Raw genomic sequence first — 16,262 nt, 5'->3', positions numbered from 1 at the left:
TTTCCTTCTCCTTTAAAGCAAGCAAGATTTTTGGCAGCTGCTTACAATATGTTGACAGCACACCAGATGTGTTCAGTGTAATAATAAAATGTTGGGTAAATAGACAGGCTGTGCAAAATAAAAAATGTTTCTAATATAGTTAGTTAGCCAAAAATGTAATGTATAAAGGCTGGAGTGACTGGATGTCTAACATAACAGAACACAACTTCCTGATTTGGTTTCACTGATTGGTTACCAGGCAGTAACCAATCAGTCACTTGAGGGGGGTCATATAGGACATAACTGTTGCTTTTGAATCTGAGCTGCATGTTAAGGAGCAAAAGCAAACTCACTGAACAGTGATGTCCCATGTGGCCCCCCTTAAAGTTGCTGACTAACTCAGAGTTAGAGAGCTGCAAAGCAGAAAGTAGCTTTCTGTTTTGCTATGTTAGACATCCAGTCACTCCAGCCTTTATACATTACATTTTTGGCTAACTAACTATATTAGAAACACTGTTTATTTTGCACAGACTATCGATTTACCTATTTTTTATGTTTAAAATGTTCTCATTAAAGAAAACTCTCACGTCACACATGCATAACAAGGTGTCTAGGATGAAAGAATGTTTAAAGAAATATATGAGCCATTAGGAGTTATTCCCTTTCCAATATGAGTTGGACACAGTGTAGGCAGTAAACAGTTCTGTTTGAGCAGGAGGGAAAAATATGCCTCCCGACAACAACTGCAAATGCATTTTGCTGTGTTTGTAAAATATTTTATTGCTAACAAGGTATACAGGTGAGCTAAAGCAAGTAAAGGGGTCCCTGCTGAATGCATTATATTGTAAGCAATTCAGTTCTCTTACCTGAATGTTATCAAACTTTAAGCCTGGCATGGTGAGCTTTTCCTTATCGATAAACACGGTGCTGTATTTTTGTGTGGCAACAGAAATAAGTATGTTTCTGGTATCCTCTGAAGGCAGCCAAGCGTCATTTCTCCGATCCACTTCACTCATATTCAGAGCCGTGCCAAACGGGTCATCGCTTCCAACAAACACACTGTGAATCTGAGAAAATGGTTTTGGGGACTGTGGAACCTCAGCGGCGAGAGAACTGATTGAGTTCAGGGACTGGTTTCCAACAAAGAACGTTACACTGGCGGGGTCCGTAGGTGTGCCGCTCTCTGGCGTTAGAGACCCGTGGCTGATCTCTGGTACAGAAGGGGCTGCGTTTGGATTACTGACGGAGATAAAATTCGACGACATCGTAAAGGAATCGAAGAAGTCCGTCGCCGGGGATGGTGTGCTGCCGTTATCAGAAAAGAAGTTGCTAAGACTCGGACTAGGCTGGACAACATGAGTTTGAATCTTTGTCATAGTTTTAATTTCACCGGTAAAACTTGGAGACTTGACCATCTGCAGTTCAAAGCCGTCACTCCCTAAAAATGAATGATGGGAATTCCCTTTACTGAAGATGGTGCACACAGGTATAGCATCATCAGTTTGAGGTTCCTTACTAACTGGACTAACCAGTTCAAGTTCGTGCTCACTGCCTGGGCTCTGCAAAGAGTTGTCCTCTCCTTCAGGTTCACTCTCGGATACTACAACTTTAATGTCCACATGCAGCGGGCCTGAGGTTTTATCGCCATGAGTTCCAGCGAGCTCAATGCCATTTCCACTTTCATTAAACTCCTTTTCCGCTTCTTGTTCTAATGGCGGTACTTCTTGGCTTTCAATTTCATCAACAATATCCTGCAGGCAACCAAGTTCCCCAGCATCGTCTTCACTGATATTGGGGGAGTCTGAAATGATTACACTTTCCATCATTTGGTCATTTAGTTTCTCCAGCAAGTTTCCAGAGTCCTCCGAGAGGGTGACATTTTCTTCTGACCCAAACGCGTCTGCGTCCAGATCTATAGTTTCTTCATTGAAGAGAATTTCCTCTTGCACCTCCGCTGAAAGGTCTTGACTTCGCTTAAATCCATTAGGGCCAATGTTTTCTCTGCTTGTTCCGGCAACATCTTCATTATTGGTCTCGAGCTTTTCCATTTCACCTTTAAGAGATGAAAAAAAAAAATCTAATCACAAAAAATTACTTTTCCTTTATTAAATATAACTTGTACAGGTATCGGACCTGTTATCCAGAATTCTCTGTACCTGGGGTTTTCTGTAATTTGGTTCTCCATACCATAAGACTACTAAAAAAATAATTTAAACATTAAGGGGCATGTTTATCAAGGGTCGAATAGTAAATTCGAATTTGAATTTTCGAGTGTCAAAATTCAAACATTCCAATTTTAATCCCCCTATTCGAATGTAAATTTGAATGTGATATTTGTCACACCTCGACCATGGAAACAGTCCTAATTCGAATATCCGCCAACTTAAATCTGCTGAATTCATGCACAAGTCAATGGCAGAGGTCCGTTGAGCCATTTGGAGAATAGCCAAATAGCCGTTGAGGTTTTTTTGTTCGGGAGAAAAACTTGATTCGTATGAATCGAATACAATTTGTATTTTCAGGTTGGAACCATACGATCGAATATAAGCCATACAAATTTTTCTTAAAGGAGAACTAACCACTAAAAATGAATATGGCTAAAAATGCCAGGTTTTACATACTTAACTTATTGCACCAGCCTAAAATTTCAGCTTGTTAATAGCAGCAATGATCCAGGACTTCAAACTTGTCACAGGGGGTCACCATCTTGGAAAGTGTCTGTGACACTCACATGCTCAGTGGGCTCTGAGCAGCTGTTGAGAAGCTAAGCTTAGGGGTCGTCACTAATTATCCATCAGAAAATGAGATTGGTCTGTAATATAAGCTGATGCTACAGGACTGATTATTAAATTCTGATGTTAATTGCACTGGTTTCTGTGCTGCCATGTAGTAATTATCTGTATTAATTAGGGATGCACCGAATCCAGGATTCGGTTCGGGATTCGGCCAGGATTCTGCCTTTTTCAGCAGGATTTGAATTCGGCCGAATCCTTCTGCCAGGCCGAACTGAATCCTAATTTGCATATGCAAATGCATATGCAAATTAGGGTCAGGGAGGGAAATCGCATGACTTTTTGTCACAAAACGAGGAAGTATTAAAAGTTTTCCTCTTCCCACCTATAATTTGCATATGCAAATTAGGATTCGGATTTGGTTCGGTATTCGGCCGAATCTTTCGCGAAGGATTCGGGGGTTCGGCCGAATCCAAAATAGTGGATTCGGTGCATGCCTAGTATTAATTACTAATCAGCCTTATATTTTGACATTTCTATTCTATGTGTACTGTATAATGTGAGTGGGTCCCTAAGCTCAGTAAGTGACAGCAGCACAGAGCATGTGCAGTGAATCAGCAGAAAAGAAGATGGGGAGCTACTGGGGCATCTTTGGAGACACAGATCTTCACTGCTAAAGGGCTGTGGTTGTCTTGGGCTGGTACAGAAGAACAAAACGTAATGTACAGCATTTCCAGCTACTTCTTTAGTTACGCTTTAGTTCTCCTTTAAGGGCAATTACTGGCTGAGGAGGCATGGAGAGGGGGGATACAGCAGCTGGAGTTGGTGTTGGGGTAGGTTTCCCTAGTGGGCCCCAGGTACTAGGGATGCACCAAATCCAGTATTCGGTTTGGAATTTGACCAGGATTTGGCCGTTTTCCACAGGATTCGGCCAAACCAAATCCTAATTTGCATATGCAAATTAGGAGTGGGGAGGGAAATTGTGCGACTTTTAGTCACAAAACAAGAAAGAAAAAATTTATTATTTATATTATATATATTCAGTATATTGTGAGTGGGTCCCTAAGCTCAGTAAGTGACAGCAGCACAGAGCATGTGCAGTGAATCAGCAGAAAAGAAGATGGGGAGCTACTGGGGCATCTTTGGAGACACAGATCTTTACTGCTAAAGGGCTGTGGTTGCCTTGGGCTGGTACAGAAACCCAAAACATAATGTACAACATTTCTAGCTACTTCTTTAGTTACGCTTTAGTTCTTATTTAAAGGCAGACAGATGATGCTTTCCACAGACAACGTGAAAATGTTTCATGTATATTGGAATGTTGGTAAGAATGACATTGTCTTTCATTATTAATCAATAAATATTCGCTACTTCTCGGTGCAGTTCACCTTTAACCCACGCTACAGTGGCCATTTTACGCGTGACAAAAGTGTGACATTCGCTTACTCACCGGCTCACCGGATCACACCTGCCCTGTCACGCAAACGCTACCGGCAACCCCTGCGCCTGTGCATTTCTCTGCCCCCGCCCATTCCCATGCAGCGCGCCTGCGCGATGACCCCTTCCAGGAACACGCCGCGCATGCGTAGAGATCTCCATTGGGTCACGTGGTGGCGCAGGGCAGCCAAGTGATTGGCCGACTTAGGACAGTCAGCTGTTTAGTTTCATTCATTTTTTTTTAATGTTTACAAACTTTATGAGTATTATCTAATTCACAGCCTCGGCTGCCGGGATAAGGAAAAGTATAATGAATAAAATAAAAAATGTTCTAAGTGCGTTGACAGAGAAGCGGTGAGTGTTATCCCTCTCTACCCCGGAAGCAGGATGGAGGACGACGCGCCTGTTATCTACGGGCTGGAATTTCAGGTGTGTGACGTGCCTTTCGGGGTCGTGACGTATTTTATGACGTCAGGGATGAATGCAAGGGTTATTGCTTTTTAGTGGGGGTCCCCATGGACTCAGACTTTCCCCCATACACAGACACAGGCAGGTCAAGTCAGTGGCATAACTACTGGGCCTCACAGCAAGTTATTTTCCAGGCCCCCAAAATGTCTAGAGGTTGACTTGTTTTACCAATATGTGTTGAAACATGAATTAGGGCCCCTATAACTCCTGGGCCCCCCTGCAGCCGCTCTGTAGTTACACCCCTGGGTCAAGTGGCTCCTGATAAAATTGACACCAGGGGGTAGGGTTGCCACCTTTGCTGATGACTAAACCTGAACACGGGGGCAGGGCAGATGACATTGGGGGTGGGGCAGTGATGTAGGAACAGGCTTGATGACATCAGAGGTGGGCACAATGATGTTGGTGGAGTTATTATGACACCAGGGCAAGGTTATTGCATCACTGAACGGGCCGAATTTCTATATAGTATTCTCAATGTTTTACTATAAAGTGTTGATGCCCAGTTCCAAACCACACAGATGGCAACTCTATCTCGAGCTATATTCTGCTTGATTATTAAGCCCAATTCTTTAATTACAGGTATGAGATCTATTATACAGAAATCAGTTATCCAGAAAGCTCTGAAATACAGCAACGCTATTTTAGAAAAAAAAAAAATATTTTTGATTGATTTGCTTTTTTTTTTGTATCTGTAATAATAAAAAAATGTTAGTGACTAAGTCATGTTGAGGTGAGTATCTTAGTATTTAAATGCTTTTCGTGTATTGGCCAGATCATTGTTCAGGTTTCATAAGGCTGAAAACCGAAAAACAGACAGTTCAGACCCGAACAGACCTTACATAAACCGAACTGTTTGGGTCAAAACCGAACAGATGGCAACCCTACAAAGGGGTCTTAGGGAGCAACTCCACGGACAATTTTGGAGTGATCCGATGCGCTGTGCAAAAATGCAGGCGTCAAATGGGATGCAACGTAAATAAGGTAAATGAATGCATTGTCGGATGGTCTCGCAGCGTTGATCCGGCGCGACACGACTTGTCGGATCAACGACTTCAACTGACATTTCCATTACTTACCTTATTTCTGTCGCATCCGACGTGACGCCTGCGGATCGCGAGGAAAATGTCCGTGAAGTCCTACCCTTATTTATAAACACTGGGCAAATCTGCACCTGGGCACTAACCCATAGCAACCAATCACTGATTAGATTTGAAAGGTAGAACATCTGATTGGTTGCCATGGGTTACTGCCTAGGTGCAGATTTGCCCAGTTTTTATAAATGTCCCCCACTGTGTGTAATGGAAATAGAGGCCTTAGATTGTAAAATCCTTTTGATCAGGGACTGAAAGGGAATGATGTATACAGTGCTGTACAGTGCTGCTTAATATGCACTATATATAAAAAAAAGTAATCATATGGTCACACAGCCAAAAATACTTTTACCTTTTATTAAAATGGCCTCTTTTCATAATGATTACTACAATGCAGGGCAGACATCAGAAGTCATGGGGCCATGTACCACAAATTTATCAGGGTACCCCCTGGGTGCCTAGTGTTTAGAAACCAAACACACATTGGTGGCCAGGTAGCTATTTGTCCCAGTATCTCCATTAAAAAAGAAACCTATATTCAATATAAATTCATTAAAAAATGCATACAATTTTTGTAAAAATTGCAATCTCTGCTTTACTCCGTTAGCTCTGATTACTGATCACACAAATCTTTATAGAGCTGTCAACTCCCCCGATTTTATGGGAATTGCCAGATTGTCCGCTCTGTCCCCTGGTCTCTCATTCCCCCGATTTAGAAGCAGCTCATCCAAGTAAGTGTAGCACGACTGGGCTCCCCTTTAGATCCAAAAACCCACTAGACTGGAATGACTCCCCCACACTGATGGCGGCCCTGCTGCAATGCTGCAATGTATCAGGGAGATAATGGTGCAGTCCTGGATTTTTTGAAAAACGAGTCTTTATCTTCTGGGCATCTCGCGATGTGGCCCGCCCCTTTTTTGTGACATGATCCCTCGGCTCCACCTCTTTTTGAGTCACGTTTCCTCGGCTCCACACCTTTTTGCAGCACACTTCCTCAGCCCCGCCCCTTTTTGCGACACGACCTGCCCCTTTAGTTCCCTTCCCCATCACTGGCTGGTAAGTTTTTTTTAAAAAAGGTGGCAACCCTAGGCGTGGATCACCCTTTTAACATGGGGTTTGTTAACGAATCCATGTAAGAAAAGGGAGAGGAACTCTGGAACTACTGCGGGAGGGACCCAGGATTGTAAGGGCAGAGAAGTCCTAAGGCAATTGCAATTTATAAGATATTTAGAGGTTATCTTCCCAGGGTTATGGGAGCCTTAAAAAGATTTTGTGGTGGTGCCAAGTAACTTTTAGTAACACTGTTAATAGAATGTAACCTTCCACAAAATTCTATCACTTCTCCCTATGTCCACCCCACTGCTGTTCTTATATCTTCCTCAAATGCTTGATATCACTGCTCCCTATGGTTGATACTGCAGCTCCTCTACTTACCCTCTTCCTCTACTGCTCCCTATGTCTACCATAACTTTATCCTGCTCCCCACCATACTTTAAAGGCTAATATCTCTGCTCCCTGTGCTGCCCCCAAGCTCGATACTGCAGCTTCTCTACAAGATACCATTTATGGTGCAGGTGGTTGGTCAGTTTTGCATTGAATTATATATGGAAGAGACCATGGAAAATTTTACACACTGGAATCATGGATTGGATTCTGTGCATTATTTGCCATATAGGCAGACTATAAGAGGCCCATTTTCAAAGGTAAATTTTGAATTCATGTGAATTTTTATTAATTCGAATATACTCACAATTCGACTAGGAGGCTATTTAAGAAAAAATTTGAAAGGCTAATATTCGATCGAATGGTTCTGACTCGAAAATTCGAATCGTATTCGAATTTTATTCTGCCATTGACTTGTGCATGAACTCGGCAAGTTTTAGGTGGCGATTATTCAAATTAAGACTGTTTCCATGGTGGAGGTGGGTGTGATAAATCTCACATTTGAATTTACATTTGAAAAGGGGGATTAAAAGTCAAATGTATGAATTTTGACACTCGAAAATTTGAATTCAAATTTACTATTTGACCCTTGATAAATCTGCCCCTCTATACAAAATTGGACTTGAAAGGGCTCATTTGTAATTGCAAGTATTTGGGCCTTCAGTTTGTAGAGAAAAGAAATGCCTCCATTGGGAATCCTGTGATTTACACCTACCATGGAAGGAGAAGGGTGTGGGTGTCCTCTTGGATGCCTTTAATTTGAGCCTTGTGCTACAATCAGCTTTGCATAGCTTTTGTATCCCTTTATAGCAAGTGAGCCCTGTATTTATTTTAAATATATAGATTTTCTTTAAGGAAGTAGCTATCACCTTGAAGCAGTTACTTGGCCATGCTTATTTTTGTCTATTAATAGTAATCTTTTTGGCTACTTCTCCTTTCCAAAATTATCTTTGTCTCGTGCAGGCGCTGTGTAAATACATTTTTTTTGCAGGATTCCCATTATGAGGGTATCCCCTGATCATATTGGTACCTGTACTGGAGGACACACATACTCAGCATGTCTGTGTGTGAAACATAACCCAAATGCAATGGCTGTGCATGACATTAGTCTAAGCTAATTCTAAGCTAAAGATGTAGAGTTGACTAAAGAGAGTAGAGTAGAGTTGATAACTTCGCAGTGGGAGAATATTTAAAAACTTTCTTACCAGATTATCATTCTGAGAGAATTTGCAGTTGGTTTTCATTTTTTATTATTTGTGATTTTTGAGTTATTTAACTTTTTTATTCAGCGGCTCTCCAGTTGGTGATTTCAGTAATCTGGTTGCTAGGGTTCAAATTTACCGTCAAATGTTTTTGGTCACACCCATTTTATGGCCACACCTCCTAATTACCATGTCCCGTTTTACAAAATTTGTCAGGTTATGAAAGTCTGAACAGATTTCTGTGAGTTTTAAGGCCATGTTAATGAAGGCAAATTGCCCTTTAAGCTGCTAGTCTCAGTTCTCCCAAGAGGCCTGCTTATCTTAAATAGTTACAATTGTATCTTTGCTTATCTTAAATTGTTTCATATGTATCTAAGTGCAGCTGTTGAGAGTTCTGGACTCTGCCAAAAAGCATCAGCGCAGGAGAGCAAAGAGAAATGTGGGACATTTTAATTAAAAGGTGGGACTGCTGGCAGAAATGTCAAAATCAGGACTGCCTGCAGAAAACGGGACAGTTGGGAGGTAGTGGTGTGTTGGCTACTGCATAAAATCTTTGAATCACGGCATGTACGTTTTGAGCGCTCCCTTCTGCACTTCCTTCTGCTCTCCCTGCCCACTACCTCACACTGCCAGCTTCCAGCCTGTCAGTTTATAGACTTGCTCTGCCCCACCCCGCGGTGATGTCACATCGGGCACTGGTCTATAAATAGAGAAGACAGAGTGGGCCAGGCCAGGTTTGGGTTGGGAGGGGATGAGTGCAGATCGAGGAAAACTTGACCCGCACATCACTATTGGGTGGTATAATCTAAATAATGAAGGTTTAGAACTGGCCACTATAACATACTAAAAGTTAACTTAAAGGAGCACTAATGCTTATCTAAAGAAGTAGCTAGAAATGTTGTTCATAATGTTTTGGGCTTCTGTATCAGCCCAAGGCAACCACAGCCCTTTAGCAGTGTCTCCAAAGATGTCTCCAAAGATGCCCCAGTAGCTCTCCATCTTCTTTTCTGCTGATTCACTGCACATGCTCTGTGCTGCTGTCACTTACTGAGCTTAGGGACCCACTCACAATATACAGTACACATAGAATAGAAATGTCACTGACTGATTAGTAATTAATACAGATAATTACTAAATGGCAGCTCAGAAACCAATGCAATTAGCACCAGAATTTAATAATCAGCCCTGTAGCATCAGCTTATATTACAGACCAACCTCATTTTCTGCTGGATAATTTGTGATGACCCCTAAGCTTAGCTTCTCAACAGCTGCTCAGATCCCACTTTCCAAGATGGTGACCCCCTGTGACAAGTTTGAAGTCCTGGATCATTGCTGCTATTGACAAGCTGAAACTTTAGGCTGGTGCAATAAGTTCACTATCTAAAACATGGCATTTTTAGCCATATTAATTTTTAGGGGTTAGTTCTCCTTTAAAGGTGAACCACCCCTTTAAATGTTTTTGCCTTTTTATAGGTGTGTTTTAATATTGGCTAAGCATGTGGTATATTTGTTAGTTTCTGTGTGTGTTCTCACTTTTGAAGTAGACAGGGTTAGAATCAACCTGTAGCATACAACCTGCTGTTTAGAGTCCAATGGCCGACAGACCTAACTGCTTAATGCAATATAAACACAAAAACATATATGTGTATAATATGAACAAAGTTCATGCTGACTACTTGTTGGTTTTTTCTATTATTTATTGGCTATTGTAATAATGGAAGAAACCAAACAAATCATCTGCATGAACTTTGTTCATATTATGCACATATATGTTTTTTGTTTATATAGCATTTAGCAGTTAGGTCGGTTATTGTAATTCTGTCTTCCATATCATGTTGTCTAATAAAATGCAAGCTACTGTATAAAGGATAATACAGTGATTCCTGCATGAATGAACAGACTCTTACTTAGTATAATTGGACCATTCTTTATCCCTAGTCCCAATTTATGGTGACTGTCAGGGTGCCTTAGAGTTGTCACATACATGCTCATGCTAGTTAGTGACTGTTAAACCTTAGCACCCTTTGACAAATCCAACGCAATATTAGATATATATCTAACAAACTATTTTAGAGGTTGATGCCGCACTTTGCATATCCCATAGCTCTCCTGATGTTTTAACAATACTAATTAACTCCAGATTATGAGATTTGCTCGTTAGGAGTCTCACTATATCAAAATACTCTGCTCAAAGTGTGGATCAGCTGCTTCCTTGGCAATTATTTTCCCTAGATTCATGTAGAGAAAGTGAAATTATTTCAGGTGCTTTATTATCATCTTCATTTTTACCTGAGAGATTAATTCTGTAACACCTAGAGTGTAATTCTATCCGTCCCATAACTAAGTCTGTAAGAAAATACTTTGATAAACAGCATCATTTGGACTTGGTATCAGGATAAATCTGTACAGAAGCCAGACGTTTCTATATATTTGTCTGCTGACTGCTATGTTGTTTTCGCTGTATTTAGAATCAGTGTTTTCCATTTTAAACAGACAAATCCCTTTCCAACTGTTTCTTTGGGAATGACATTTGATTATATTTCAAGCCAAGTGACAAGTATCATCACCCCACAGGAACATATACGCTACTTATAAAATTGCTATTTATTCAGAAAAATTCCTCTCTGATTTCATGAGAATCTTTTAAAACACAATGACCATTTGGGGGTTTGTTGTAGGCAGGTTGCCACCTTTTCTTTTTTTTTTATACCTTATATTACCTTATTATAATTAATCCAAGTTGGAAGCAAAATAATCCAGTTGGGTTTAAGTAATGCTTAAATGATTTTTTTAGTAGATTTAAGGTATTGAGATTCAAATTACAGAAAGATCCGTTATCTGGAAAACCTCAGTTCCCAAGCATTCTGGATTACAGGTCCAATACTTGTAATAACATTTGCATCAAGCAATATTTTTTTATTGAAAAAAGTGTCACTCAAGGAAGAGACGTCCCTGAAAAGGTGAGTTGGTTTATTACAATTTTCAAGAAATACCCCATAGGCTAAAGTTTACTCAGTGGGTTTAAAAGCACAGCCAAGGCAGTTGCCATTCTGAGTCTAGCTGCAGACTAGTATGGCCTTACTATGTAGTGTAGTGATGGGTCCCCCAACCTTTTTTTACCCATGAACCACATTGAAATGTAAAAAGTGTTGGGGAGCAACAAAAGCATGAAAAAAGTCCAAATAAGAGCTGTGATTGGCTATTTGGTAACCCCAATGTGGACTGGCAGTATAATGGAGACTCTGTTTGGTAGTATAACTGATTTTTATGCAATCAAGAATTGCCGCTAAGCCTGGAATTCAAAAGTCTTTGAGGCCACTGGGAGCAACATCCAAAGGGTTGGTGAGCAACATGTTATTTATGAGCCACTGGTTGGGGATCACTGGTGTAGTGTATATGTAGAGCCAAGGAAGTGGATCCACATAAAAAACATTTCCATAAGCTTCCCTGGCTGTGAAACCTCACTGGGTGATCTTAAGCTTATAGAAATTGTGAGATTAATACTACTTTGGATATACAGATCAAAAACCCTGCACCAAACTCAGGAGCCCTGGTAAGGGTCAAACCAGTGTTTTGTTGGTATCTGATCAGCAACATCAGTGGGCGATTTTTAGGCTATAAGATATTACACCAAAGTAAAAATGTAAGAGTGAACTTTTACCAGGATTCCTTCTGCTTCCCAGTTCAATACCCAGTTGATGAAAATCTTCTGGACTTACCTGTCTTTAAAAAGCATTGTTTGTTACAACTCTCTGCGTTGTAACCTAAGGGTAATGTTTTATTTTCCATTGTTTTAAGACAAACTGTTTGTCATTTGAGCCGGCCAAGTGAATTTCAAGATGGAGAATATTTGTTTTTGTGTGAATGTATTTATGCTTCAGCTGTGCATGAATTCATGGACTTTGGCTTAGTATCATACATTGCACTTTACATGCTACGCAAGCAGAAAATTATGTTCACTACTTGCAAAATAACAAGGATGGCTTCAATTCCAGGCTGTTTAGGTGGTCTCCAAATACTCTGTTGAGAAGTACTGGTCTAAAGGAGGTGGCTAACCAGAAGAATTAACTAAAGAAATATTAATACTAATACTTCAGCTTGTGCCTATATTAACAGAGGTACTTATTGCCCCTTTGAAACTTAAACAAACAGAAAAATTTAAGTGTTTTAAAGGAAAAACAATGCTATGTACTTGTGCCCTGCACTGGCAAAACTTGTGTGTTTGCTTGAGAAAAACAACTATATTTTATATTAAAAAAAGGTGCTGTGTAGCCATGGGGGGCAGCCATTTAAGCTCAGGATACACAGAAGATAACAGATAAGTTCTGAAGGATCCCATTGTATACTACAGAGGTTATCTGTTATCTGCTGTGTATACTGTGTCTTTTCTCCTTTTTCAGCTTTGAATGCCCCCATGGCTACACACCAGTTTATATAAAATATAGTAGAGTTTCTGAAGCAAACACACCAGTTTTACCAGTACAACACAACAGTACGTTCTATTTTCATTACTTTAGTACACTCATATTTTTGTGGTACTGTTCATTTAAAGGAAAACTATACCCCCCAAACAATGTAGGTCTCTATTAAAAGATACTGAGTAAAACAGCTCAGGTGTAAAACCCTGCTTCATGCAAATGAACCATTAATATACTTTTTTAGTAGTATGTGCCATTGGGTAATCATAAATAGAAAGGGGGTAAGCACTACATTATAATGTGTGAAGAATACATTAAATACAGTAAGAGATAGAGAGAACTTTAGCCCCAAATACATTATATGCAGTGAGAAGCAATGGATCCTGACACCCCAGATTCCCCCTTACACTTCCAAAAAGAATGAAAGAATGAAATCACCTGCATTAGAGATCTGTTTTTTTAAGACCCGCGCCCAACACTTACCTGGAGAGGAGGTGGGGTTGATGAAATAAGTGGGCGGGCCCGTGATGCAGATGGGCGGGCCCGTGATGCTTATGATTGGCCAAATCACTCCAGAAGCAGGGGGACAGACTGGCTTGCCCTGTTTTCAGACTTTTCAGACATTTTCCAACCGGACAGCGGGTGTAAAAACCTGACTGTCCAGTTCAAAACCGGACAGGTAGCAACCCTAGCTAGACACCACTCAAACCGTCAGTGACACTGCAGTGACTTTTTTTTGTACATTGAAAAAAGATTTTAGTTTGTTTCTCCCATTGATTGGCCGCCTGTAGCCCCCACTGGGACATCAAACTTATTCCGCACGAGTCCTGAGGTATTCCACTGCAGGACTGTAACCCGCATCGATAAAAAATGCTCTCAGCTAGTAGTAAATAGAAGAATTGCGCCCGAGACATTGGAGCAAAAGGAATGCCTGCATATATAATAAAACGGAGATGGCTCCCTACACACCATTGGTACAACTAAAAAATACAATTATTAATTTGAGAATTACAGTTGAAATGGTATGTACACAGTGTAATATAGTATTAAAAACCACACCATAAAAATCAAAACAATTGACATAATTCAGCGTAAAGTTATAGGATCAGTTATCCGGAAACCTGTTATCCAGAAAGCTCCGAATTATATGACTGTCTCCCATGACTGACTCCATTTTATAGACCTAATCCAAATCTTTAAAAATAATTTCCTTTCCCCCTGTAATAATAAAACAGTGGCTTGTACTTTATCCCAACTAAGATATATTTAATCCTTATTGGAAGCAAAACCAGTCTATTGGTTTTACTTAATGTCTACATTTTTTAAAATATTTTTAATGTTTACATGATTTTCTAGTAGACTGGTATGAAGATGCAAATTACAGAAAGATTCCTTACCTGGCAAACCCCAGGTCCCGAGGATTTTGGATAATCAGTCCCATACCTGTATAAACAAAAAAGTAGTGCACAACCCAAATGTAAATTTAATGTCTGTTAAAGGATTTCGAATTTAAGCTCCGGAATAACCTTGAAGAAAAGCAAAGAATGATTTAAAATACTCTTGGTACCTGTAGTTCTTTTGTAGACTTTTGGAAAATTAATTGATTAGTTCAATAGCTAATGTATATACTGATATTAAGGGGCAGATTTATTTATGTATGAGTTGTGTTTTCCATGAAAATTCAAGTTTTCAAGGTTTTTTTTGTTCAAAAAACTATATTTTAAAAATTTTACAGTTTTTTTTTAAATACGATTTTTTGGGGATTTATTATACCCGACCCTGGAAATAGCTTGAATCCAAAAATACACCTGTTACCATGTAAAACCTGTCACGGTCATGTAGGAGTCAATGGCAGAGGTCCTTTGAACCATTTGAAGACATTAATAGCCTTCATGATGTTCAAGGTTTTTTTCAGAGGGTTTTGCCCGAAAACTCAATCAATTCGAGTGATTTGAGGTTTTTCCCCCCGAAAACTCGATTAAATAGAGTCTTCGGGTTTTTAACCCCAAACTTGCTAATTCGACTTTTTTCCATACTAGTTGTGAGTTTATTCAAGGTAGAAAAAAACCTCTAAAAATCGACCTTTCATAAATAACCCCCTAAATCTATGTTAATAACAGACTAGTTCATCATAATATATTATACTAATGCTATGCAATTTTTGATTGCTGTACCACCTCTTGCTGAATGTAGTAAACACACTTTAGAAATATTAAAAGGGGATTATAACTGTGATTATGCCATTTTAGTGGTGTTTGAGGACAGGAGGGATTGCCGGGAATTGATTGTATGGTATTTATTTTTGATTAAACAACATCATTGAAAACCAAGTGTAGCTTTCATAATGTCTGCGTGTTTATCTTCATTCTGAATGCATTTTCAGAGAGTTTCCCTGTACCTGAAATCAAAACAGATTTCTATTGTAAAGGGACCTTAAAGAGGGGCTCTCTCTCTTGTAACTAAACAGTAGTTTGGAATGATAGAGTTAAAGATAAATAAGGATGGCTCAATAGAAATATATCTATGAAATAACACCTGTAGAAAAATAATCACATGCACAAAATTTTACCCGATTTCTACGGTGAGTGGAAAGACGCATTTTTAAAGGAAAACTAAACCCTAAAAACAAATATGGACAGAAATGCTGTATTTTATATACTGAACTCTCTGCACCAGCCTAAAGACTAAGCATGTCTATAACAGTGATGATTCAGGCTTTCAAATTTGTGCACAGGAGCTCACCATCTTGGATTTTGCTCAGAGTGTCAGTCACAATGCACATGCTCAGCTATTGAGAAGCTAAACATAGGGGTCTTAGCAAATTGCCAAGCAGAAAACGAGATTCCCCTGTCATAGAAAAGGATTCAAATCTAACGTGTGCCCTGACCCTAACTGTGTCCAGTTGGCTCTTTGTTCCTTTTCTCCGTCCTATTCCCTTACTTGTCTAAAAAAAATTAGTCACTATTAGGGATGGGCGAATTTTTTCGTCTTGTTTTGCAGAAAAAATGATGCCCATAGATTTGTATGGTGTTGTGCGTCAAAATATAAAGATGTGCGTCAAAAATTTTTTGCCATGCGACAAATTTTTTTTTGACGCCCATAGGGGTAAATTTATCAAAGAGTGAAGTTCCGCCACTAGAGTGAAATTCCGCAGCTCTCAATACATTTCTATTTGAACGGCGTATTTATCAATGTGTGAAAGTGAAAGTTCACCCTTTGATAAATAAGCCTATAAAAATCCCATAGAAATGAATGGAGAGTGGCGGAATTTCACTCTAGTGGTGGAATTTCACTCTAGTGGCGGAATATCACTATTAACTCCACTCTTTGATAAATATACCCCATAGACTTTAATGGGCGTCGGCGACATTTCGCCAGCGGAAAATTTTTGTCGAAATGAAACGGGTCAAATTTGCCCATCCCTAGTCACTATTTCTGCATCATATGGAATTTAGGTTTAGGGCAATGTCCAGGACCTGTTTTCCAGTGAGA

The 16,262-nt window shown here is 39.8% G+C and overlaps 2 protein-coding genes across 3 annotated transcripts in view; one reads left to right on the top strand and one right to left on the bottom strand.

Annotated features, from left to right (window-relative positions):
* The window catches only part of trappc12.L (trafficking protein particle complex subunit 12 L homeolog), a 41,786-nt gene extending 37,506 nt beyond the window's left edge, over positions 1-4,280 (bottom strand). The window contains exons 1-2 of one of the 2 annotated variants that reach the window (XM_018262105.2): positions 4,162-4,280; positions 846-2,032 (exon numbers count right to left, since the gene is read on the bottom strand). In XM_018262105.2, coding sequence (XP_018117594.1) covers positions 846-2,027 — 1,182 coding nt within the window. In that variant the 5' untranslated portion in view covers positions 2,028-2,032; positions 4,162-4,280. 2 annotated transcript variants of the gene reach the window in all.
* A 136-nt stretch (positions 4,281-4,416) lies between these two features.
* eipr1.L (EARP complex and GARP complex interacting protein 1 L homeolog) overlaps positions 4,417-16,262 on the top strand; it is a 118,319-nt gene continuing 106,473 nt past the window's right edge. Inside the window, 1 exon segment of the mRNA NM_001096651.1 lies at positions 4,417-4,577. Within this exon segment, the coding sequence (NP_001090120.1) occupies positions 4,536-4,577 (42 nt within the window). The 5' untranslated portion in view covers positions 4,417-4,535.

This window comes from Xenopus laevis, chromosome 5L, assembly GCF_017654675.1.
Source record: "Xenopus laevis strain J_2021 chromosome 5L, Xenopus_laevis_v10.1, whole genome shotgun sequence".
In the NCBI taxonomy this organism is placed as follows: domain Eukaryota; kingdom Metazoa; phylum Chordata; class Amphibia; order Anura; family Pipidae; genus Xenopus; species Xenopus laevis.
This window is presented reverse-complemented; position numbering and strand designations above follow the sequence as displayed.